This window comes from Gobio gobio (assembly GCF_949357685.1).
Source record: "Gobio gobio genome assembly, chromosome: 12".
Classification (NCBI taxonomy): domain Eukaryota; kingdom Metazoa; phylum Chordata; class Actinopteri; order Cypriniformes; family Gobionidae; genus Gobio; species Gobio gobio.
In genome coordinates, this window is record NC_137105.1 from 41504653 (window position 1) to 41530138 (window position 25486).

The following is a 25486-nucleotide window of genomic DNA, read 5'->3' on the forward strand; positions in this document are numbered from 1 at the left end:
ACCCCCAACTTCAGCATTTGTTGAATCTCTTCCTCAATAGCCTGCCGACGAGCCTCCGGGACACGGTAGGGCCGTTGCCTGACGATGACTCCTGGCGGTGTTCTGACGTCATGTTGGACCACTTTGGTCTGCCCGGGCTGGGTCGAGAACACATCCTGGAACTGACTGACCAGGTGCTGCAGCTCCGCCTTCTGGGCAGCCGAAAGATGGGGGTTGACGTCTACAACCACGGGATCGGTGATGCACGGGGTCCCCACCCACTTCTTCAGGAGGTTGATGTGATAGAGTTGCTCTGTCTGGCGTCGTCCCGGCTGTCTCAGGCGGTACGTGACTGGCCCAATCTTTTCAATCACGGTATACGGACCCTTCCAGGTGGCCAGGAACTTGCAGGCAGAGCTGGGGACCAGGACCATGACGCGGTCTCCCGGCTGGAACTCCCGTGGTTGGGCTGCCCGGTCGTAACGGCGTTGCTGCGCTTGTTGAGCCTTGCTGAGGTGTTCCCGGACTAATGGCATCACCCGGTCGATCCGTTCCCTCATCTGGCGGACGTGCTCGATGAGGGTGCGATGAGGGGCAGGCTGCTGCTCCCAAGCTTCTTGGGCGATGTCCAGGAGCCCTCGTGGTTGGCGGCCGAAGAGAAGCTCGAAGGGGGTGAAGCCAGTTGAGGCCTGGGGTACTTTGCGGATCCCAAAGAGCACATAAGGAATCATGAGGTCCCAATCCCGCTTATCCTCCGCCGCCACACGTCTCAGCATCTGCTTGAGGGTCTGGTTGAACCTTTCTACCAGCCCGTCCGTTTGTGGGTGGTAGACTGTGGTCCTCAACTGCTTCACCCGCAGCAGCCTGCAGAGATCTGCCATTAGCCGGGACATGAACGGAGTACCCTGGTCAGTCAGTATCTCCGTTGGTATGCCCACCCGGCTGGCCAGCAGGAACAGCTCCTGGGCGATGTTCTTCGCGGTGGCCTTGTGGAGGGGAATCGCTTCGGGGTACCGGGTGGCATAATCGACGATGACCAGGATGTGCTCGTGGCCACGGGCAGACTTTGGCAACGGCCCCACTATGTCCATCCCAATCCGCTCGAAGGGCACCTCGATGATGGGCAGCGGAATGAGTGGGCTGGGGGGAGGAGTCCTGGGTGACGTGACTTGGCAGGTCGGGCAGGCCTGGCAGAACCTCTTCACCTCGGCCTCCAGTCCAGGCCAGTGGAACCGGTCGCGGATGCGTTGGGTGGTGTTAGCTGCCCCGAGGTGACCTGCCATAGGATGGGAATGGGCCAGCTCCAGGATGGTTTCGGTCTTTGTCCGAGGAACAACTAAAAAATTTTTCTCCTCCCCCCTCCGCTGTGCGACACAGTATAGCAGGCCATTCTCAACGACAAAATGCGGGAGAGGATGGGGCCGTGGGAGGACGTCTTTCCCGTCGATGATCCGCACTTGGGACCAGCAGTGCTTCAGGCGATCGTCCTCCCGCTGTTCCTTGGCGAACGAGCCCCCTCTGGCAGCCTGCTGATACACATCAAGAAATGGATTAGTGGATTGGGAGGGGGACTCACCATCTCTCCCGCTGTCGGAGGCTAGAAGAGCTGGTCGGCGGCGGGGCCCACGCGGCCGTCTCCGTCTTCGACGGTTCCCCTCCCGGCTGGCAGGCTGAGTGGCGGCGGTGAGCAGGGCGTTGAAGCCCGGCCAGTCTCTACCCAGCAGTACGGCCACCGGAATGTCCTCGACCACGCCGACTTCCACCGGCCAGGTGCCTTGGGGCGATGAGATGGTGACTCGACGGGTCGGCACTTGGCGAGTGTCTCCGTGCACACAGGTGATGGGGAGGAAGCTCTTCTCACCTCCTCGGGGCCCACATAACCCTGGCTGGATGAGGGTGACCGTACTGCCGGAGTCCAGCAGGGCTCTGAAGTGTCTCCCGTCGATCACCACGTCTGCTTCCGGGGCTCCCGATGGCATCCGCTGGTGGACGATGCAGCCTGCCAGCCACGCACGCGGAGGCGGCATGGATTCGGCGCTGGGCATGGGCTCGTCTCGCGGCGGGGGAACCGTCGGCCTGCCTACTGGTCGCGGGGCACCTTCGAGCGGCCGTCGCTCCTGGACCACCCTCCGGGGGAATGGCAACACTCGCTCCCCTGCCTCACGGTGGTGGATGGCATCCGCCAGCTCGATCGCCTCCACGAGTTCCGCTGTGTTGGCGGGGTTTCTCATACTGACCGCCTGTCGGATGGAACGGGGAAGAGCACGGAGGAGGCGATCGACCACCACCCGTTCCGCTACCTGAGCCGCCGTGGGACTTCCTTCCATCAGCCAATGGTGAGCGATGCGTTTGAGTTCGGCGGCTTGGGCACGGGCTGGCACCCGGGGCTTGAATTCCCATTCATGAAACTGCTGGGCGGCACAGATGGATGAGAGACCCAACCTCGCTAGGATTTCACGCTTGACTTCGCCATAATCCTCAGCGATCGCACGGGGAAGTGAAAAATAAGCCCGCTGGGCTTCTCCAGTGAGTAGTGGTGCCAGCGCGCGTGCCCAATCGCCCTCTGGCCACTCCTCACTTTGCGCAGTCGTTTCGAAGACCTGCAGGAAAGCCTCCACGTCATCATCCGCCGTCATCTTCGGCAGCAGGCGGGTGGCTTGGGCACGCGGATCAGGTAGCGGAACGCGCTGGGCGGCGGCAACACGGATGGCGGTTAGTTCCTCTTCCGTCCTGCCCTGGCGGGTGGCGAGATGTTCCGCGATTTGTTGCTGGCGGATGCTCACCTCTGTGAGGCGCTGCAACACTTCCTCCATCTTCGGGGAGCGAGCGCGCTACTTCCGGGTCCTGGCGTGCAGAAACAAAACAAACAGAGAAGATTAGGTTTTTGGGTGCGGTGAACCTGTCGGTGATTCCTCACGCTTCTGCCCGCATTCTCCACCAATGTCACGGGGTGAGGAATCACACGACAAGGCAGGCTGAGTGAAAAAGGCCCCGGAGGGTGGATTTTATTACAGTGCACGTGAAAAGGTGAAAACAGTCAGTGAGCCGGTGCGTGATGGCTGGTGATCCTTATGCTCGGTGGTGCTCAATCCTCGTGAAAGTGGGTGTCCAAACGTGCTCCAGTGAAGTGGGCTGTCGGTCACTCGCTGCTTTCTGGGGTAGAACAACAAAGAGAGGTTAGTCCAGCAGTGCATTCAGCTCGAGACCAGAGTCTGTCTGTCTGCTCATCCGTAGCCGCTTATATGTCTCTGAGCTGATGAGGTGCAGCTGTGACCGATCATAGAAACATCTCAAGGATGATCAGTGGAAACAGGATGCACCGCCGCTCAATTTTGAGTGTCATGGCAAAGGCTGTGAATACTTAATGTACATGTGATTCTTTTAGTTTTTTATTTTTAATAAATTTGCAAAGATTTCAAACAAACTTGTCATCAGTGTTGGGGGTAACACATTACAAGTAACTTGAGTTACGTAATCAGATTACTTTTTTCAAGTAACTAGTAAAGTAACGCATTACTTTTAAATTTACAATAAAGTATCGGGGTTCTTTTTTCAAATAAGTAGCACAAGTTACTTTGTTTTCGCATTTATTGACTGATCATGTTTATTGATCATGTTGAGAGAAATCGTGAGTAAAGAGGCATTGAGTGTTGTGTGTGCGAACATGATGGTTATTGTAGTTCTAGGCTAAATATGTGCGTGCATTTACTCATCTCACTTGCACAAAAACAGATTCAGTATTCCTCAAAATGAATAAAAACAGTGAAATACAAAATCAGAATACTACCCAAACTTCCAATAATTAAATATGTTAAATAAAACATATATTTTGTACATACTTTCACGTAATTAATGTCACGTTATTGACCAATTTACTTTTTGCTGACCTTCCGATTATTTAGTTAAACACTAATCAAAAATGACTTTAGATTTTTTTTTTATTGGTGAAGAATTTGCATTTTCTTCAGCCATATTATTTAAATTTTGGTGTGAAAGGGCCTTTACATTTGACCAAAAAATAGAACTTTTTTGTTATAAAAAAACAAAACAAGCCCAGTCCAGGTGAGAAAAATCATCCTGAAGTCCGTTTTGCAGAGATGGACTAAAAATGAACTCCCAAAACGTACTGCCAGATTCTGGAAGATGAATTCTTCAAACAGTGGTACTAGAGGATGTGGTGCTGGTCCTTCAAGAGTCACTCTCAACCTATAAAACCTATAAAGCCTATAAAAAAGCAGGCTTCATGTATTTTACAACACTTCAGCTTATGATTCTTATTTAGTGGGGGTCATTTTTTAGGATTCTTTACCTAACTGAAGTCTCTGAGATCCTGACACCTTCACTTCTGGAGACTCCAGGTAGGTTGCAGCTCTGGAAAATGGTGGCGCTGGAGACTAAAGGGTTCCTGATGGTTTCACCCTTAATTCTTCACCTTAATTCTTAATTCTTTTGCGGTTAATAGGTGTCTTTTCTCCGCCACATGTTTTTGTCAGATCCTGCTGACCCAACGAGCATTTCACTGTCCAATGGTAACGCCTTAACTGCAATGTCTAGTATTGCATTAGTATTGCATCCTTCTCATGGGCATTTAATACTTTTTGACTTTTCAGTCTGAGTTAAATCTCTTTTTTGGCTCAATTTATCTGTAAAAGAAAACATGCCTAATAATTCTGCACACCTGAATATAAGGTGATTTTCATTTCCAGCCTTCATGAACAATTATATATCACTTATACATTATTAAATACTAAATCAATAGTAGTTATTAGGATTACTGTGGTTTGGAATTGGTCAAATGTGCCTGGAAAAAAAATATGATCAGAAAATCAACGTGCCTAATAATTCTGCACTCCCTGTACATTTGCTTAAAATGTTTTTAGATAATATCATGATTTAATTTAGTAACACTTTATTTTGATGGCCCACTTTAGATATTCTACTAACTATAAGTAACTTTGCAACTACACGTCAACTAACTCTCATTAGAGTTTTAGTAGACTGGTAGTTGTAATGTAAGGTAGAAATGGAAACCGAAGACATTTCCTATTTGAGTGGTCAAAATAGTGGTACTGAATAGTACTGTATTCAGAAATGTATTCTTTTTTTAGCTTTAAATGTTTTGTTACATTTGTGCTTGAAAATGACTCTTACTTGGGCTTGTTATTTTGCTTTTAGGCTTATTTTAAGCAGAAAGTATATGTATTCTGCAAGTGTAATTGTTAGTTTTATATATATATATATATATATATATATATATATATATATATATATATATATATATATATATATATATATATATATATATATATATATATATATATATATATATATATATATACATATATACATATATCAGGGCCGTGCAGAGAGTTCTTCAGGGGCAGGGGCTCAAATGTAAGGGGCAATATATATATATATATATATTATATAGACACTTCTTTCATAATGCTGCATAATATAAAAAAATGGTAATATAATAAAGTCCTTTCACGTAACCATTTCGCCAGCCTACACTTCACATAATAGGCCTGTACGTGGCGGTGGCACTTGGGTTTTGTTAACTTTGATAGTTTCCTGAAATAGTAAACGGTGCATCAATATATATAAATACAAGTGAATTTAACACTACTTACCGTTAATGCGACTTTTGCTGCTGAATGGTTTTGTGCAGATTTGTTTGTTGTCAGTTAGGAGCACCCAAAGCCCCCCCCTCTGCACGTGCCTGATATATATATATATATATATATATATATATATATATATATATATATATATATATATATATATATATATATATATATATATATATACATATATATATATATATATATATACATATATATATATACATATATATATATATATATATATACATATATATATATATATATATATATATATATATATATATATATATATATATATATATATATATATATATATATATATATATATATATATATATATATATATATATATATTTTTTTATTTTTTATTTTTTTTTATTTTTTTTTTTTTATTATTATTATTTTTTTTTATTTTTTTTATTTTTTTCAGGGGTTGGTATTTAGTACAATATAGTGTATTTGCCAACCCGATCTCATGGCAATTTGTACATATTTCACGAGGTGGCTAATTCGTACGAAATTGTACGATTTTTGCTAAACTGTTCGTATTTGACAAGTACGAATGACCTACCTCAAACCCCGGCCCTAAACCTACCCGTCATTGGGGTTTAGACAAAACGTACAAATTCGAGTGAGGTCGTACAAATTAGTTCGAATTAGCCACCTTGTAAAATACGTACAAATTGGTCGTGAGATCGGGTTGGTATTTGTGGGTTGTTTTGAACGAGCTGTAAAACAGGGACATTTCCAGGGACAGCTCAAGTCGGGGACAGGATACCAAAAACCGGGAAAACGGGGATGTCTGGTCACCTTATCGCAAATTTATGACAAATGTCAGGAGAGCATTATTTGAGCACATCCGTGTAATCTCCACGTGCACACAAAACTGGATGCACTCTCAATATTCAGTGCTCTCTTGAACTGCCTCTCCTCTCACACAGATATTGCGTGTGCGCGCTCAAACTGTGCCCTGTGCAGTCACGAATCTGTCTGCTCTTGCACTAGAATTGAATTTTCTAGACTAGTAGACTATCGAAATAAAGATTTCTTGACATTTTCTTTTAAGCACAAATCTAAGTATAGGAGACCTAAGTATGGATACCATTGATATCCCAAAATTCACATAAAATAGGTGGATGGCAACATAGCTGACTGAACTTTTATGTGACAGGAACACAGTACACTGTAAAAAAAGAAAAGTTGACATAACTTAAAATTGTAAGGCAACTTGCTGCACTGCTTTTTTGAGTTTACTCAAATTTTAAACAAAGTCGTTCACTTAACTCAATTAACTGAGTAAGGTCACATGTCTCCCAATTTAAGATCTTTTGTTCAGCTGATTAAGTTTTTTATTTATTTTTTATTGTTTGACGACTTTTTAATGTTTGGCAAGAAAAGATAATGAAATGCTGTCAGTTGCTCGACGATAAGAATATAATCATTGTGTAGTGGCTTAATTCACAGATATTATGACTGAGTTTAATATGAGCAATATACTATTAGCTTTTTTTCATTGTGATTCTAGAAAAGATCAAATATGGTTTTAATCAAAATAGTTGACTAAGGTTTAAAACCGATTGTACATTAAGCACTTTGACCTCCTATGAGATTTTCTCACACAGACATCAAGAATCAGCCTATAAATCTCAACAATGGTGACATTGTTATACTTCATACCGCAATGCATTCTGGGAGCCATGGATGAGTTTTGCATGATGCACCCAGAATGCATTGTTAACTTGTTGCAACTTGTATGTGTGTTAACTTGCATTAAATCGAATTTACAATTAATACTAGGTTGGTCCAACAATTGCTGAACCAACTTATTTTGACCAGTTAAGCCAACTTTTTTTGCATTTAATTGTCCAGTTAACTAAAACATTATCATTAGTCAAAATGTTTGTGAGTTAGATTTTTTACAGTGTACACACGAACAAACACACACAGCAACTGTTTTGTGCTAAATTTACAGCCCTTAAAGAAATACAGGACCCACTTTATATTAGTTGGCCTTAACTACTATGTACTAACATTTTAATTAATCCTTTGATACAATGCACTTATTGTGTACATACATGTTTTTACATTGTACTTACATTTAAAAAAATACCTGCATGTAATTACATCTGTAATTAATTTCTGTAGTTACATTTGTAATTACACAGTTGACACTTCCCTTACACCTAACCCTACCCTTAAACTTACCCATATCACCACACCTGTCCCTAACTCTACCCGTATCCCACCTCAATATCAGCAAAGGTGTTTTGCAATACAATTTGAACACAGTAAGTACATTGTACTTATTTTTTGATGTAAGCACATAGTACTTAAGGCACTTTAAATTGTTCACTTCATTCAATATTGATTATTCTTTGTTCTTCAATAACGTTCTTGCATAAATTTAGAGTGTGTGCATCATATTTCAGCAAATTAGCTCTAATTGTTACATCTATGCCCACCTTGTGCCACAACTCACCCCAGTCAGTGTTCACTCTAAAAAAATGCTGGTTTAAAAATAACCCAGGTTGGGTTGAAAATGGACTAACCCAGGAATTGGGTTTTTTTTTTTTTTTATTATTATCTTTTTATTGGTTTTTGTGTTTAACATAATAGAAAATAAAATGAAATAAAAAATAAAAAAAAAACAAGCAACAACAACAGATACAATCAGTAATAAATGATAGAATAATTGAAGTCTTACCAACAAAGATATGCAAATAAACACTAACTGTGGAAATTACATAAAATAAAATAAGAAAGATATATGAATAAAAAGATAAAATAAATAATAATAATAAAAAAATTGAATAAAAAAAACAGAGAAGAGTACAGTTCCAACTGTGGTCAGATGTGTGGTCTACAGTTTTTAAAGAGTTTCCATCTGTGGTGGCCAGAAGGTCAGAGGTCCATGAGAGGCACCCATATTCTCCGGAAGACATCAGCCTTGTCTCTCAAGAAGTAGGTGCATTGTTCCATTTGTAATGTATCGTTCAGAAGTCGTTTAAACAAATCAAATGTTGGAGGCCTTTGCTGGTTCCAGTTAAGCAGGATGCATTTTTTTGCTATGTATGATATTATGCCAATTCTTTTTACAGATATAGGATCAAGTGTCTTGTCTAATTCTGTACCAAAAAGATATCGTATAGGCGTATTGTCTAAAGAAGTTTCCAAAACTTTAGCTGTCAAATCATGTACCTCTTTCCAAAAATATTTAAGTTTTCTACATTCCCAGAAGGTGTGCATAATTGATCCTATATACGTTTTGCATCGCCGACATCTAGGTGATACATTAGGATACATTTTGCTCAAGCGTAGTGGGGTGAGGTACATCCTATGCATAAACTTATAGTTCTGTTCTGTGATTTTGTTGCAGGATAATGAAGTAAAGACATTATTACATATAGTCCCCCACTGGTCTTCATCAAAGCTGCACCCAAGGTCCCTCTGCCACACACTTTTGAGTGAGGCCAGAGAGGAGTCATGGTGGTCTGACAATGCACAATATATGACAGAGATTTTCCCATTTAATGTTGTTGAATTCATCAGAATCTCCTCTATCCCAGACCGCTCCAGTGATAGACGTCCTGTCTTTTCAGATGTGATTATCAAATGCCGGATTTGCAAATATTTGTAAAACTCTTGTCTTGGAATCTTATACTCTGAGACTAAATCTGAAAAGGACTTAAGAGAGCAATTAGTAAATAAATGTTGAAACTGGTGTATACCGTGTTCTTTCCACTTTCTAAATAGAGATTTTCCAAAAGCGGGTGGCAGGTCTGGATTGGAGGACAGGGGAGCTAAACTAGAAATTTTAGCGGAGGATCCACAAAACCTTTTTGCATCTTGCCAGGCCCTAAGCATATTATAAACAACATAAGTTCTTGCCACTGAATGTAATTTGTTTATGTTGTTAATAAAAGGCAAAGAGGTCAGAGGTGTAGGAGCGCAAAGGTCTTCTTCAATATCTGTCCAGTGAGCAGTTCTGCGTTCGTTTATCCAGCTAATCATACCCTTTATCTGAGCGGCCCAATAGTACAGCTGAAAGTCAGGGAGACCCAGTCCGCCTTTTTCTTTGGTTCTAGTTAATGTTTTGAAAGATATTCTGGGTGCTGAGTTCTTCCAAATAAAGGAGCTTATTAATTTATTTACAGGCTTAAAAAATTCTTTATTAAGGTAGCAGGGTAGTGATTGAAATAAAAAGCTGAGCCGTGGGAGTATATTCATTTTTATCACGTTAATTCTTCCAAGAAGAGAGATAGGAAGCAGGTTCCAGTGTTCCAGATCTTCCTTAATCTTTTTAAGAAGTGGGGGGTAATTTAGGTGGAATAAATCTTTGAGCTTGGGAGATACATTCACCCCAAGGTATTTCAATCCATTCTGAGCCCAAGTAAAAGGTGAAATGTTCTTTAACTTACTGGAAACTGACATATTCAGAGAAAAGGCATTAGACTTGGTTAAATTAATCCTATATCCTGATAACTTCCCAAATTTATTTATTAAGTCGAGCACTATTGGGACTGTGTTTTCCGGGTTTGATAAATACAAAATTATATCGTCCGCGTACAAAGAAATTTTATTTTTTATCTTTCCAGTGTTGACTCCCGTAATCTCTTTACTGATTCGTATGGCTTCTGCCAGCGGCTCGATAGCTAGATTAAATAAAAAGGGGGACAGAGGGCATCCCTGGCGACAGCCCCGATGTAGGCTAAGTTTCTCAGAAAGATTACCATTTACACATATTTGTGCCTGTGGGTCACTATACATGGATTTTATCCACCCAATGCATCTATCACCAAAGTTAAGTTTCTTCAATACTGAGAATAGGTATGGCCATTCGACCCTGTCAAACGCTTTTTCTGCGTCCAGAGATATTATTAACGCTGGACGTTTGTGCAGGGCCGAGTGGTCAATCACATTCAATAACCTCCGAATGTTGTCAGAAGCATTTCTGGCCTTAATAAAACCGGATTGATCTGGATTGATAAGATGAGGCATTAAATCTTCTAGTCTACGAGCGATTAATTTAGATATTATCTTAAAGTCGACAGGGAGTAGTGAAATTGGACGGAAAGAGGCACATTCAGCAGCATCCTTATTTTTCTTGTGTATCAGTGAAATTACAGCTGTTTTCATTGTTTCCGGAAGAGTTCCATTTTGCACAAAATCTGCAATCATGGGCATAAACAAAGGCTCAATTTGAGGCCAGAAGGTCTTATAGAATTCGACAGAGTATCAAGATTCAAGATTCAAGAGTTTTATTTGTCACATACACAGTTATATACACAATATACAACTGGCAGTGAAATGTAAACAGGTCCGCTCCATGGACAGTGCAAATAACAGTTACAAGAAATTAAAATAGAAATAGAATAAAATTAGAATAAAAAGTATTAACATAAGTAGAATTATAAATAAATCAAGTAAAAGATAAAAATAGGAAATAAGATAAAAATAAAAATATAAAAATTAAAATATAAAAATATAAAAAAATAAGTGGATATGATAAGTGAGATAAACTGTAGACTTAGAAATAAGTGGTTAACATAAATATATATATATGTATATATAAAGAAGTATAATGTGCAAGGTTTATTACAGGTTGTTACGCAGTAACAATAGGAAAGTAAAGTGCAGTGCAATGGCAGTATGTGGATGTTAATGTTTAAACTGGATGTTTATGCGTGTGCGGGGTGAAGTGAAGTCACGTGACTGAGTTCAGGAGTCTGATGGCCTGGGGGAAGAAACTCCTCCTGAGTCTTTCAGTCTTTGCCATCAGGCTACGGAAGCGCTTACCAGATGGCAGCAGGGTGAAGTGAGAGTTTGCAGGGTGATTAATGTCTCTGATGATTTTAGTAGCTCTACCTCTGCAGCGTTTGGTGTAGATGTCCTGCAGAGACGGGAGAGCTGAGCCTGAGATGCGCTCGGATAAGCGCACCACTCTTTGCAGGGCTTTGCCATCGTGACTGGTGCTGTTCCCGTACCACGCTGTGTATCCGTCTAGGCCTGGCGATTTTCCAGAAGGGAGTGACAAAATTGCTTGAAGCACCTCCTCTGGAGTAAAAGAAGAATTCAGCTGCACCCTGTCTTCATCTGATAATGAGGGTAGAGATATATTTTTTAGAAATGAGTTAATGTCTGCCAGAGAAGGATTCTCTGATGTGTACAACTGTGTATAAAAGCTATGAAAAGAGGACTTAATAGATTGCATGTCATATTTAAGTTGCCCTGATGGGTTACGTATGCATTTTATTGTGCGCTCCGCCTGCTCTCTTTTAAGCTGATAGGCTAAAAGCTTGCTTGGTTTGTTACCATATTCATGGTAGTGTTGTCTGGTGAAAGATAGAAGTTTTTTGGTGTGCTCAATCTGAAGCAAATTAAGATTGTTTCTGACAGTATTGAGCTTCTTTAAATTTGCCTCTGTGGGTGATTGTTTGTGTAGTTTTTCTAAATTAACAAGCTCCTTTTTCAGTTGCTCAGTCCGTTCAATCATAGATTTTTTCCTTTTAGATGTATATGAGATCAGCTGCCCCCTGATCACCGCTTTGGCCGCATCCCATATCACTGCAGGGGAAACAGGGGAGGCGGCATTGTCCTGCCTATATTGTTCCAGCCATTGTCTGATATTTTTGCAGGCATCGCTATCTGTAAGGAGCGAAGAGTTAAATTTCCAGTACCTGGTTGGGTATATCTGTTGATGTAGAAATAGCTTGAGATAAATTGGCGCATGGTCTGATATAAGAATCGAACCTATACTGCAGGAGGCGACAGAGGAAAGATAAGCCTGGGGTAAGAGGAAGAAGTCTAATCGAGAGTATGTCTTGTGTCTCGCAGAATAAAATGTATAGTCCTTAACTGATTGGTTAAACTCCCTCCATACATCAACAAGGCCTGCATCTCTGGAGGCTGTCTTTAATGCCTTTGATGCATTGGGATTGGATACAGAGGGTGAGGATTTATCTAAGCAGCTATTCATGCAGCAATTGAAGTCTCCAGCGATTATCCCAAGATGTGTGTTATATTGAGTGAATAGGGTGATAATTTGTGTCATAAATTTGGGACAATCTGCATTTGGTGCGTAGACATTAAGTAGTACTAAGTCTTGACCATAAAGAGTTCCACAAATTAATACGTACCTACCCTCACGGTCGTTGTGCTGCTCTTTAAATATAAAAGGAAGATTTTTATGGATAAGTATTGCTGTCCCCCTTTTGTTACTTGAAAAACTTGAAAAGTAAACCTGTCCAACCCAATCCCTCTTAAGCTTTCTATGCTCCTCACTGGACAAATGAGTTTCCTGAAGTAGTGCTACATCAACCTTTTCTTTTTTCAGAAAAGTAAGGATTCTCTTACGTTTAATTGGATGGCCTAAGCCTCTGACATTAAATGATATCATATTAAGTGCGCTGACCATTTATGAGTATAATGTTTGTAACAAATGTAAATGTAGACCATAAGTTGTTTAGACAGGAGAATGCAAAGTAAAACAAAAAAGAACAGAAAAAAAGAAAAAAAAAGGATATTAAATATATGAGAACATACAAAAACAACCCCCATTCCCTCCCCGAGAACAGCCTGGTCCCCAAATGACCGGACATCCCTATAACAGCAGGAATACTTTGAGCCCTTAACTAGTACAGCTGATAGTAAATACCCTCCCAACAACGCACGTCGAGTTCAGGAGTACATGTATGTACTTAAAAAAGAAAAAGAAAAGTCTGTATACTTTACACAGAATAAAAATTAAATAAGAATTTGTGTAACTCCCATTGTATGCGTGTTAACATGCTTATAATAGGGGGAAAAAAAAATAAAATAAAAATGAAATGAACGTCCAAACTGTCTCTGTGTGTTGTTAAACGTATTTTCGTCACAGATGAACAGTTCACTTGGGAGTATGAAATAAAAGTTTGGGAAGATAAGTGTTTGCATGTAACGTTAACAATCATATTTCCCCTGTTTTGACAGCAGTTAAGTTAAATCGAACCTGATCGACCATAATTTATCCGGCACCGGTGTCACGGTAGAATTCCTCAGCCTCGCGCGGCGATGAGAGCAGCTTGATCTTCTCGTTGTGTAGCACCCTTAGCTTGCACGGATAGTGATGAAAGCCACGGAAAGTCCCCCTCTCAATAAACAGCTTCTTAACATCATTGAACTCACGTCTCAGTCGAATCGTTTCTGCTGAAAGATCCTGGGCGAAGAATAGTTTGGATCCGTTGTGGATGATATCTCGCTGTCTCGCGGAGCGCAAAACAAGCTCCTTATCTTGGAACTTGAGAAAACGAATGAGCACCGCTCTGTTCTGGTTAGGGTTTGCAGGTGCTAGCGTGCGGTGAACCCTTTCCAAGGTGAAAGTTTTCTCAGGTCCGAGTTCCAACCATTGAGGAAGCATATCATGTATAAAGTCCAGTAAGGAGCGCCTGCCTTCGGCTCCCTCTTTGAGACCGAACACCCGGATATTCTTTCTTCTCCCACGATTTTCTAGATCGTCCGTCTTGCTTTCCAGCTGTGCAATCCGTTTTGCCGCCGAAACTAGTGCGGATTCCGTTCTGTCAATCTTGTCTTCCATTGCAGCGATACGGGTCTCGGTTTCGTCTATGCGTTTTCCATTAGCTGACACATCTTGCTTAATATCAGTTAAGTTTCTCTCCAAAGCTGAAATGGAGCTTGCCATTACGCCCAGACGGTTGTTTATGCCGTCTAGCTTTGATCCGAATTCTGAGCGCAGCGCTTTTAGCTCGGTTAGCACCTCGGCCATCTCCGTCATGCTGCTAGCATCCACGCTCTCAGTAGATGATACTGTTTTCGCACTTCGAGTACTTGTTTTACGTGATTTCGAAAAGATGTCGCACTCTTTAACTGAGAGGGGCTTAGACATAATCGAGACCGAGTTAGAAGATCAGGTTTGTAAAAATTAGGGGTTTATGTGCGAAGTTGTAGAGAGCTCTCACACTATGCAGCCATCTTCGTCGAGGTCACGTGCGCCCCCCGAATTGGGTTGTTTTAAGCAAACATTTAACCCAGCCGCTGGGTTAAAACAACCCAAATGCTGGGTTAAAACAATCCAATTGCTGGGTTAGTCCATTTTCAACCCAACTTGGGTTATTTTTAACCCAGCATTTTTTAGAGTGTTTGGCACTCACATAATCTGTGATTTTTTTTGTACGTGTCCAAGTAAGTTACGTCCATGTATCAAATTTTGAGAGATCTAGCACAAACAACCACTGAGTTACTGATGCTCAAACAAAAGGTGTTACTGTAAATGTCAAATTGTGCTGTTTCATGAAAACTGTCAGGTCATTTTGAGGACTTTCAGATACATTTTTTAACACACTGTCATTTAATGTGGCCATGTATCAAATTTTGAGAGATCTAGCACAAACAACCACTGAGTTACTGATGCTCAAACAAAAGGTGTTACTGTAAATGTCAAATTGTGCTGTTTCATGAAAACTGTCAGGTCATTTTGAGGACTTTCAGATACATTTTTTTAACACACTGTCATTTAATGTGGCCTCTTATGCCCCCATGTTATAGATCTTCCCAGACTCCCATGAAAGGTTCCCCAAGCTTTCCAAACGCTTGCCGTCCATCGTGGTTGAACCCACTGAGAGCGGGGAAGTAGAGAGCGGGGAACTCCGCTGGCCTCCTGATGATATGAGCCCTACAGACGACCCCAGAGACAAACAGGCCCAGGCTGCAAGTAAGCTCATGTTAAAGGAACATCCTTTATTAACTTTACTTTTGCAACTCATAATACTACAATTTAATATCTTAATTAAATATTTTTTTCTCAAAATACTACTGCTTCAATCTTTTTTTTGAATATCTTTACTCTAAAAACTTTTAGATTTATTCTCTTAAAAGGCCTATTATGAGATTAGTCTCGAAACTTTATTTATGTAATGGTGATTTTTATTTTATTTTAACATGCCACTAAAACTTATTTATATTCTTAGTCTTTACTTATGAATATACTTATTTATCATCCAAAAGTTTGGGGTTGGTACGATTTTTTTTTAAATGTTTTTGAAAGAAGTCTCTTGATGCTCACCAAGGCTGCATTTATGTCATCAATAGAGTAAAAATATTGTGAAATATTATTCAATTAAATTATTAAAATAACTTAATGTCATTTATTCCTTTGATGACAAAGCTGAATTTTCAGCATCATTACTGCAGTCTTCAGTGTCAAATGATCCTTCAGAAATCATTCTAATAACAGTTATTATACTGTATGTGCTGCTTAATATTTTTGTGGAAACTGTGATAATTTTTCAGAAATCTTTGATGACTAGAAAGTTCTGAAGAACAGCATTTATATAAAATATATTTAAAATGTATACATTTTTTGCTGTCTTTGCTGACTAAAAGTATAAATTTTTAGACGTTTTCCAAACGTTTGAAGAGCAGTCTAAGTTAGAAAAAAAGTTAGTTGTGAATTTTTAAATTACATTTCAATTGCAGTTTGACACATTTTGAAATGCAACAATGTGGGAATTCGAGATTGGTGATTATGGGCCCTATCATACACCCAGCGCAATGCAATGCCGGGCGCCACCCAAGTGTTTTTTGAGTTTTTTTCAGCCTGACTCAGTTATCATTTTCACGTCCAGCGCCACATTGGGCCTCATTCATGAAATGTTCGTAAATATACGAGCAAATTCTGAGTAATTTGCGCGTAAAATTGATCTTTACGAGATTCCCAAACGCTTTGTATACTACGGATTCGGTAGTTAAACGTGTGTATATTAATGAATTCCAAACATTTGTAAATAGGACGCGCGTGCACGCTCGTTCATAATTAGCATAATCCCCACCCATGAGTTACAACTGCAAATGACGTGGCCAGGAACACTGTGGAATCTTCTGGACTTCTTTCTCAGGTTTGGCTCCAGTATTTTGCATAAATGCTAAAGAGACGAATTGACCATATGCCTTGCAATAAATATTCAATTATCGTTTGTCCACCAAAGCATTTTAAGCCAGCTAAAAAACGCCTGGTGCTCTTCTGAAAACAGCCAGCTGGTGGCGCTTGAAAGCGGTTGCAAGGGCAGCGTTTTTCCAGCTGAGATACTTTGATTGCTATGAATATGATACAGAATATCCATGGCAGTAATGTGTTACTAGTATCTAATATTGAAGATTACTGAATATAAAAAATGCCGTAAAAAGCAGTATTAACTTCTCCATTATTGTTGTTCAGTAGGTGTACAAGTAGGATGATTGGTCGGTGTAGTATTTGTCCTGCCCCTCCTCCACTGTAATTGGACAGCTTGGTAAAAAGTGACAGTGACGAGTGCTGCCTATTACCCAACGTTGAACAGTACAAAACGGGGCAAATCAACTCTTGAAATATTATCATGGTACATAGTGCATCAAAATGCAATGTCGTCAGTTTGCCTAAATTAGAACACAGAACATTCAAATGTTTTACGCACCATTTACACGCGGTCTGCAGGTGTAAATTTCGTCTGTACCAACTAACATTTTGAAAATACGAAAATTTTTGTGAATACGAAAATTTATGTCAGAGCGGCTTTACAGACAATTTACACACAAATTCGTTCTGCTCGTGTTTCATGAATGAGGCCCAATGTTTAAATAGCAAATGCACTTGTGCCCATCTGTTCGCCCATGGGTGTGCTGGTCTGAAAATTAGGTGTGTTCAGGCGCATTTTGGCGCGTTGCTATTTTGAGGCAAATTGACCAATAAAAACCTGGTCTAAAGTCAATAGCGCAGTAATTTTTGTGTTATTTAAAGGATGCATTAGTAACATTAGTAGCTTGTTAACACACACACACACACACAGCACACTAGTGTTAATTTCGTCAGCTATTTTTAGTTTAGTCTCAGTCCTGTGTCAAATGTGCTTTTTAGTTTTTATCATAATTTAGTCAACCTTGTCCTGTTTTTGTTTAGTCAAGTTTTAGTCGACTAAATTTTCCGTCATGCTGCATTGATAATCCTGATTATTATGCTCAAAATTATAATCACAACGATTGTTGTCATTTGAGAAATGTATTTATTTTTTTGCACTTTCACCTGTAAGCACAAATCAAGAGAATGTCCACCCATACGCAATACGCATGGTTTATTCTGGTTTAATGATTTATTATATGCAATTTATATGGAAAAATAAGAAACTTCTCTACAAATTTAAAACAGTAAAATTCCACATTACTTTAATGCAGCAAAAAAGACTTTGTATTGTCACACAGAGGTTGCGTAAGTGCAGTTATTCAGCAAACACAATCGCAAATAGTCGAGAGATCCATGCTTGGATTTATCACAGTTCATCACAGAGAAGGTCTGATGGCAGATTTAGTCGCACAAACAACACAAGCTGCTCGTGAGTCGTGACAGAACACAGGCTGACTGAATGACACTTTAATATAAGCAGAATCTCAAATGGAGATTGCTGAAATGCAGCTTACTTGTTTATTGGTGTTTGCAGATCATCTGCGCGCGAAAGCAAGAGCTCGCGTGCACATGGTTTCCAGATTGCACAGTTTATGTAAAACACCAGATTGAATACGCAGGGCTCTCAAGTTTTGAATTGAGTTCAGAGTGAGATTTTGGCGACGGTGGGGACGAGGTTCTGATCTGAAAAATTTGTATAAATAAATAAATAAATAATAATATTTTTTTTATAATTCAACATTTCTCTCTCTCTCTCTCTCTCTCTCTCTCTCTCTCTCTCTCTCTCTCTCTCTGTGTGTGTGTGTGTGTGCATAGTATTAATTCTTGCATTTCTCTATTTCAAAGATGTCAGGGAAGAGGCAAATTAATAATCCATAATAATTTGGAATATATATATATATATATATATATATATATATATATATATATATATATATATATATATATATATATATATATATATATATATATATATATATATATATATATATATATATATATATATATATATATGTATATATAATTTTTTTTTTTTTTCAGAATTTACTGTGTTGTAAATATAATTTATTCTGAAGCAATAGTCTTACCAGTGTTCAATCAGCTTTGAGATATTTAAATCTGCATATCTTTGATATTAAATTGGAATTGGAATTTTAAATAATTTTTTTTTACCTTTTATGAAGAGTATTTTCCCATAATCTTATTAAATATAGGCTATGCTTCAGCTTTCATTTTATATTATTAAATTTGATCTAGAATAAAACACTGTAGGGCTGTTGCCAATCAAATTAAATAATTTACTCTGAAAAATGTTATGAGATTGTTTTAAATATTTTTGAATATACAGATTAGAAATGTCGGAAAGAAAACATTAAACTAAACCACCAGTAGGAGGCAGAATGTAAACGTTGTTGCGGGAATATCTAAATCTTACCCGGATACAGCAATGCTATTTTCTGATTGGCTGTTCGGTAGCTATATTTTTTATTTGATTGGCTGGTGCGTGGCAGGGCCTTCTTAACTCTATGTGGAACTCACTTGATTCCTCTTAATAGCTGCGCAACTTGGTGGGCATTCTCCTGGAAATTTCTCTGCGTGAGAAATACAAGGTGTGGCGTGTGAGCGTGTGAACGGGTTGAAATGTGTGTGTCTCATGCCCAATGCGTGAGACTTGAGAGCCCTGAATACGTGTTCTTTTAACAGAATAGCTCTGATTGGGGGATTTAAATGATTGAAATCTGGCCACTGCAATCATGAACACTCGAACGCTCATCCATCACCCCACACAACACCCCCCACCCCCATCACCAGTGCGGGCTCGGCAGAAGTGCACATCGAGGGCGCAACTCGAGCACCTTTCTGAGACCTAAAATGACAAATGGGACACTCTACGGTCTCGTGGACTTGAACGAACGTATTAATCGTCAATGCGCACGTTTTTCGTCAAAGACATTGCATGTTAATATTGTCACAGTTATCGTTTAATGACGCTTGTGTCATCTCGTCTTAGTCAAGGAAAAAAGGGTCGTCAACGAACATTTTTCGTCATATTTTCGTTAGCGAAAATAACACTATACAGCACACAAACACTTTTAAATATTCAAAACAAAAAGATTTCTCTCTGGAGAAGCGTTCAGTATTTCTGCTTTTAAAGGGAATGGGAGATGAGACTCTGATTAGTTTATTGCACATTACGCCCAATACACACCCATGACTCATTAAGAGACTTGGTACAAACGCAGACAGTTTTTTTCCGTCGTTAAACTAGTGGATTCGGACATGCCCTAAGTGCACCTGCACCATGCGCTTCAGACCACGCACTCATATTGTTCAAATCGGGCCCAGAGTGTTTCGCCCTGTTGCAGCATCAATGCGAATGCATTTGCAGGGATGTTTGAGTATATTGTGTTTGTATTTCAGGTGACAAGCTCACAGAAGACAGCAACGAGGTCGAAACGGGGACGGAAATCTAAGAGGCAATGGTTGGCACTAATCCAGCCAATCACTGTGAATGTCTTCATTATGGACAGGAGTGAATGGGAGACTCCACCAGTTAGGTCTACCTATCATCCACACTAGAGCCGCCCACCTGTTGACCTCCACTCCCCTAGGTGGAGACGAGGCCTGAGGGACTGTCTTAACTGAACTAGATCATGTGCCAAACTCTAGTGGTAGTCAGCTGCTGTGATTGAGTTTTAAATGATCTCCAATAACACCATGATACCCATTAGAAGTCACCTACCCTGTATTTATTTGCTTTGGACCAAAGTCTTTCGTTCCTTCCTATCAAAGGATCTTAATTTGATGATCAACATAATGAGTGAAAAATGGATTTTAAATAATATGTAAATGAACTAGAGTGCATAATGGCTCCTTCGCCAATGTAGACTTTAAACCCTACACAATGTACAATAGATCTCGGAGTGTTTATACATTCACACACTACTAATAGGCATTTCCTTTTTAACATGCTATCCAGATATAAACATTTGCACATATTCTTTGCCATTCTCTGCTGCTTATTTACGAGTGTTCGTCAGAGCTGCTGTAAATGTAGCTTTCTCTGCCTTAGACGTATTTGTACTTACACTATATGTATGTCATAATTTAAATGGCATTACTGTTTGTATGTATATGTTTGGACCCTTGTTGTTTTTCCCGTCACATGTATCTGTTAACTTCCTAAGGCGAAACCCTTTGGTGCGTCAGAGTCTGTTACATATCACTGTATTCTCTTACAAATCTACTGCTATTCTTTTGATGTTTGAGTATTAAAAGGAATGATTCACCCCAAAATTTACATTACCCCATAATTTACTCACCCTCAAGCCAACCGTCTTCCGTATTTAATTTACGAAAAACGCGTAACTGGCGCGAGGATGACGTCGGAAGACAGTCCACGGGAAGCTAGATATTTTACTTTATAAAGTTTTAAATATGGATATTTTTCTTACACAAACTCATCGCTTCACTTCAGAAGGCCTTTATTAAGCCCCGGAGCCATGTGGAGTAATTTTATAATGGATGGATGCACTTTTTTATGGGCTTCAAATTTTGGACTCCCATTCACTGCCATTATAAAGCTTGAATTAGCCAGGACATTTTTTAATATAACTCCAATTGTGTTCGTTTGTAAGAAGAATGTCATATACACCCAGGATGGCTTGAGGGTGAGTAAATTAAAGGATAATTTTAATTTTTGGGTGAACTACCCCTTTAAGGTCTGTTCACACCTAGAACGATAACGATAACTATATTAGTGTCCACACCAGCGGACGACATCGTACTGTTTATTCTAAGGACGTGTTGCAGTTTTGTCATATGCCGCTTTAAATACTCGAGCTAGTTAAGGCAGGAAGGATTCTGATTGGCTGTCAATATTTTAATTTGTCTGGCTTTCACCAGACCAAGCTCAATTTAAGATTGAACATTGGTCTGGGGAGTCTGCTATGTATTTTCTACTACACAAGAGGCGTGATCAACGAGCCAAATTCAAATAATCCTGTACGCAATTGGATAGTCCTTCAACCAATCAGACCACAAGAGGCGTGATCAACGAGCATAATTCAAATGACTCTGTACACAATTGGATAGTCCTTCAACCAATCAGACCACAAGAGGCGTGATCAACGAGCATAATTCAAATGATTCTGTACGCAATTGGATAGTCCTTCAACCAATCAGACCACAAGAGGCGTGATCAACGAGCATCATTTAAATGACTCTGTACGCAATTGGATAGTCCTTGTGGGATATTTAGATTTTTAGAACGGCATCTTTACCATTATCTTTACCGTTATCGTTTTTGGTGTGAACTGGTCTTCGGTCTTAAAATATGAATAATCTGTCTGGGAAAGGGAATGAATGCAGCACAGTATCACTTAGCATTAAAGACAGTTATTTCTACATCCGTGCTCTGTTGATTCATCAAATGAACATATGTAGAAGAATCCAGCCTTGACACATCACTGATTTCCTGTGGGTATGTCAAGCATTAGCCAAAGGCGCTTTCAGCTGAATACTGTGTTGACACAAGAAATATTCGAACTCCACAGCATCCACAGCTCTGAGCAGTCTTTCAGCCATAGGCACTGCTAAAGCCCCCTTGTCTTTCATCTCATCCCTCCTAAAAATGTTTTGATTAACTGTTGGAACCCTTTTAAATCTGTTTTAATCTGGTAGCAATCTGACTTAAGTTTAAGAACTTTTTTAACTTTTTAACAAGGCCACATTCAAAGTTTATCCTATTGGGGTTATTTAGGCAGGGCTGTAACCACCGTAGATATTGAGGGGGACGAGTCCCCCCGAATAATTAGAAATGGCCAAATTGTTCCCCCCAATATTTGATATTCTTAATACTGCTCTGCTGCACTCCATTACACGTTCACTGTTTGTTGCTAGAATGACAAAACGTAAAATGTTAAATGTTTAGGTTGGTCTGCCTCAGTGGTCTAACAGCGCTTGTCATGGTCAGAATGAGTGAGATGGCCAATCAAATTAAAGAAGGCGGGGCTTACTATTAGTGCGAATTCCAGCGCAGCACTTTAGTTATAGTGGTGAAAGAGTGCATCGTAAGACGTAAGTAGCTAAACAATTTGACAACTATTTTACGATAAAAAAAAAAAACATTCAGAGACCAACAGTAATATCAAGTGATGCAAACTACTTGAAATTTTTACGAAATTTCATTGAAAATATGACATTATTTATGTAAATCATAACTGAATTTGATGCGACAAGAAATGTTTTGCATTTTTACATATTAGGCAGATTCATAATTATAATAGAGCTGGAACTTTTACCATTCTTATTGATTTTTCCCCCCCTTTTTTCCCTTTTATCTCTTTTAAGCCTTTAATAACTGAATTCCTTTAAATAAACCAATATAATAAATAAATAATATAACAAATACAACAAATTGCAACAAGAAGCAGCATAATTGACTGTTTTTGTACAGCTAAAATGACTGGAAGTGCACTAGAAAAGGTCTACATTTACCTTTAAATAACCTTTTTGATTCGAAGGCCCCCATTGTTCACAACCACATTCAAAGGTTTCTTTTTCAGTTGAGACGCATTTTTCATTCACTTTGATTCCCTACTTGATTCCCTCATTCACTTTTCCTCAATGCATTGAATGAGTGAATGAAAATGAGTCAGCTAATTTGGACACTGAACGCGCCGGAAGTGCTGGGTACGACATCTTTTGGTGCGACGCAGGAGTTTAATTAACACATCGCTCAGAGTGCATAGGTATTCTCGAGGCTAGCTGTTAAGTGTACTTCGGTTGTACACTTTGTTATTTAGGTGCATTTCAGGACTGAATGAGTGCACTATATATTATTCATTACAAATGGCTGTGCCTCAAATAGTGCACTATATAAGTGTATAGCTAATGTCAGTTGGGTCCAAAATAAAATTGTACCCCATTGACATTGTATGGAGAAGAGATAGATAGATAGATAGATAGATAGATAGATAGATAGATAGATAGATAGATAGATAGATAGATAGATAGATAGATAGATAGATAGATAGATAGATAGATAGATAGATAGATAGATAGATAGATAGATAGATAGATAGATAGATAGATTTATTTTGCAACCATAAAATAACGTTCCCAGAACGTTGCAAGGTAGGCCTAGTTCATTTTTAATAACCTAAAAATAACTTTGCAGATGTTTTGTGTAATGACAGAGCTCAGATATTAGTTTAATAGCCTACAGCATTTATTTTCAAACGAGATCAATCAAAACGCTTTATAATGATTTGATAAATCCAACTTATAGCTAAAATATTACAGTAAGGCCTCTGATCTTTCTCCTGTCTTCCACAAAAAAACGCGGTATAATTTCATTTTACTGGCTGACTGACTAACATTCGTTTATCGATCTCTTTATTGAATAATTGCTTATAATTAATATCTGTGAGAGTGAATATAATTTCGGATAGATTTGACACCTTATTTGAAGAAAACATGACGTTAATCGAGAAGTTTTTGTTTACGGACCAAAGCATGTACGTCCGCTAAACTAAATTCAGTGGTATATGTAGCCTACTGATATTCGACTTTAAGTCAAACAATTGTTTATTCATTTTTTAATGTCTGTGAATAAATGTCATATTTTAAAATCCATAGATTGTGAAGTTGTTATTTGGTGCTGAAGAAATATACCCCGCGAAATAGCCTAATAGATAGCCTTAAAGGGATTGTTCACCGAAAAATGAAAATTACCTCATGTTTTACCCTCAAGCCAGGTATATGACATTCTTCTTTCTGATGAACACAATCACAGTTATATTAATAAATATCCTGATGCTTCCAAGCTATTTAATCCTCCATATGATGGTTGGTTTGCTCGATTTATTTTTATTAAACAATAGGCCTAGATAAAAACAAGACATGGTTTGTATATAATACCGAGTATAGGCATCCATACATCCATCTTCCACACCGCTTATATTGGGCTAGTACTGGATCGCGGTTGTGCTGGATGATTAGCCTACTGACATACAGCGGGATAATGACATTAGGTAAAGAGGTGCTAGGGGATAACAGTTCAGGGCCCAAGACCAGCTATGAAAAATGAAGACCAAGAGTCAGGAGTGCAATTAATTAAAGAAAGATTTACTGAAGATTAGTTTGCAGTTTCATCAGCAGAAGCCAGCTTCAAGTCTTCAAGTTCGTAGGCCATGCTCCCTCTCTACCAGTCTATCGTACATACAATTGTCCCAACAGTTATACTATAGGTTTAGCCATGTCATTACTGCAAGATGGATGATTCTGATTGGCTCAGAGAAAATGGACAGTCATGGTAAATTTCCACACATTGTCAGTTAAGCGGTTTCACGTGTACAATACCATTTGTTGACATCTTCACCCCGGAATTAGGCACATAGTGACCTTCCAAGTCTGGAGCAGGCACCAGTTTGTCCAGAACAGTAAAGAGGTTAGGGGACCATTCTGGTAACGTTAGATCAACATTAGAATAATGTTAGGGGGAACGTTAAAGTAATGTTAGAATAACTCTCTACACACATTCTATTTCCGTTAAGAAAACTTTCCTGGTTAACCAAAAACAAACGTTAAAAAAGAAGGTTCTGGGAGCCAAAAACGAGCCAAAAACGAGCCAAAAACGTTCTGGGTATTGTTGAAGTCAAGACCTCCTAATCCGAGACAAAGTCGAGACCAAGACCAATGTGTGTTGAGACCAAGACAAGTCCAAGACTTTGAGGGGTTGAGACCAAGACCAAGGTAGGGCGAGACCGAGTCAAGACCAAGACCAAACAGGCACTCCTTAAATTCATAAAGATCCACATTACCGCCTGAGAAATGGCTTATTTTTAATCAATAATTATTAGAATAAGACACTCAAATGAAATAATTAATGACAAAATTCATATTTGCACTGCAGAAGTGGTACAGATGCTTCTGAACTGGTAAATTATAA

At 39.5% G+C, this 25486-nt stretch overlaps 1 protein-coding gene across 2 annotated transcripts in view; it reads left to right on the forward strand.

Annotated features, from left to right (window-relative positions):
- The window catches only part of LOC307135171 (protein LBH), a 41071-nt gene extending 16901 nt beyond the window's left edge, over positions 1-24170 (forward strand). Inside the window, exons 3-5 of one of the 2 annotated variants that reach the window (XR_013817640.1) lie at positions 15147-15312; positions 19954-20801; positions 21209-24170. Coding sequence is in view for 1 of the 2 variants with exons in the window: in XM_079831373.1 (XP_079687499.1) it covers positions 15147-15312; positions 19954-20006 (219 nt within the window). In the remaining variant the exon portion in view is untranslated. Of the gene's footprint in view, positions 1-15146; positions 15313-19953; positions 20826-21208 lie in introns of those variants that run through there. The other variant, XM_079831373.1, reaches the window with a different exon arrangement.
- The last annotated feature ends 1316 nt before the right edge of the window (positions 24171-25486 follow it).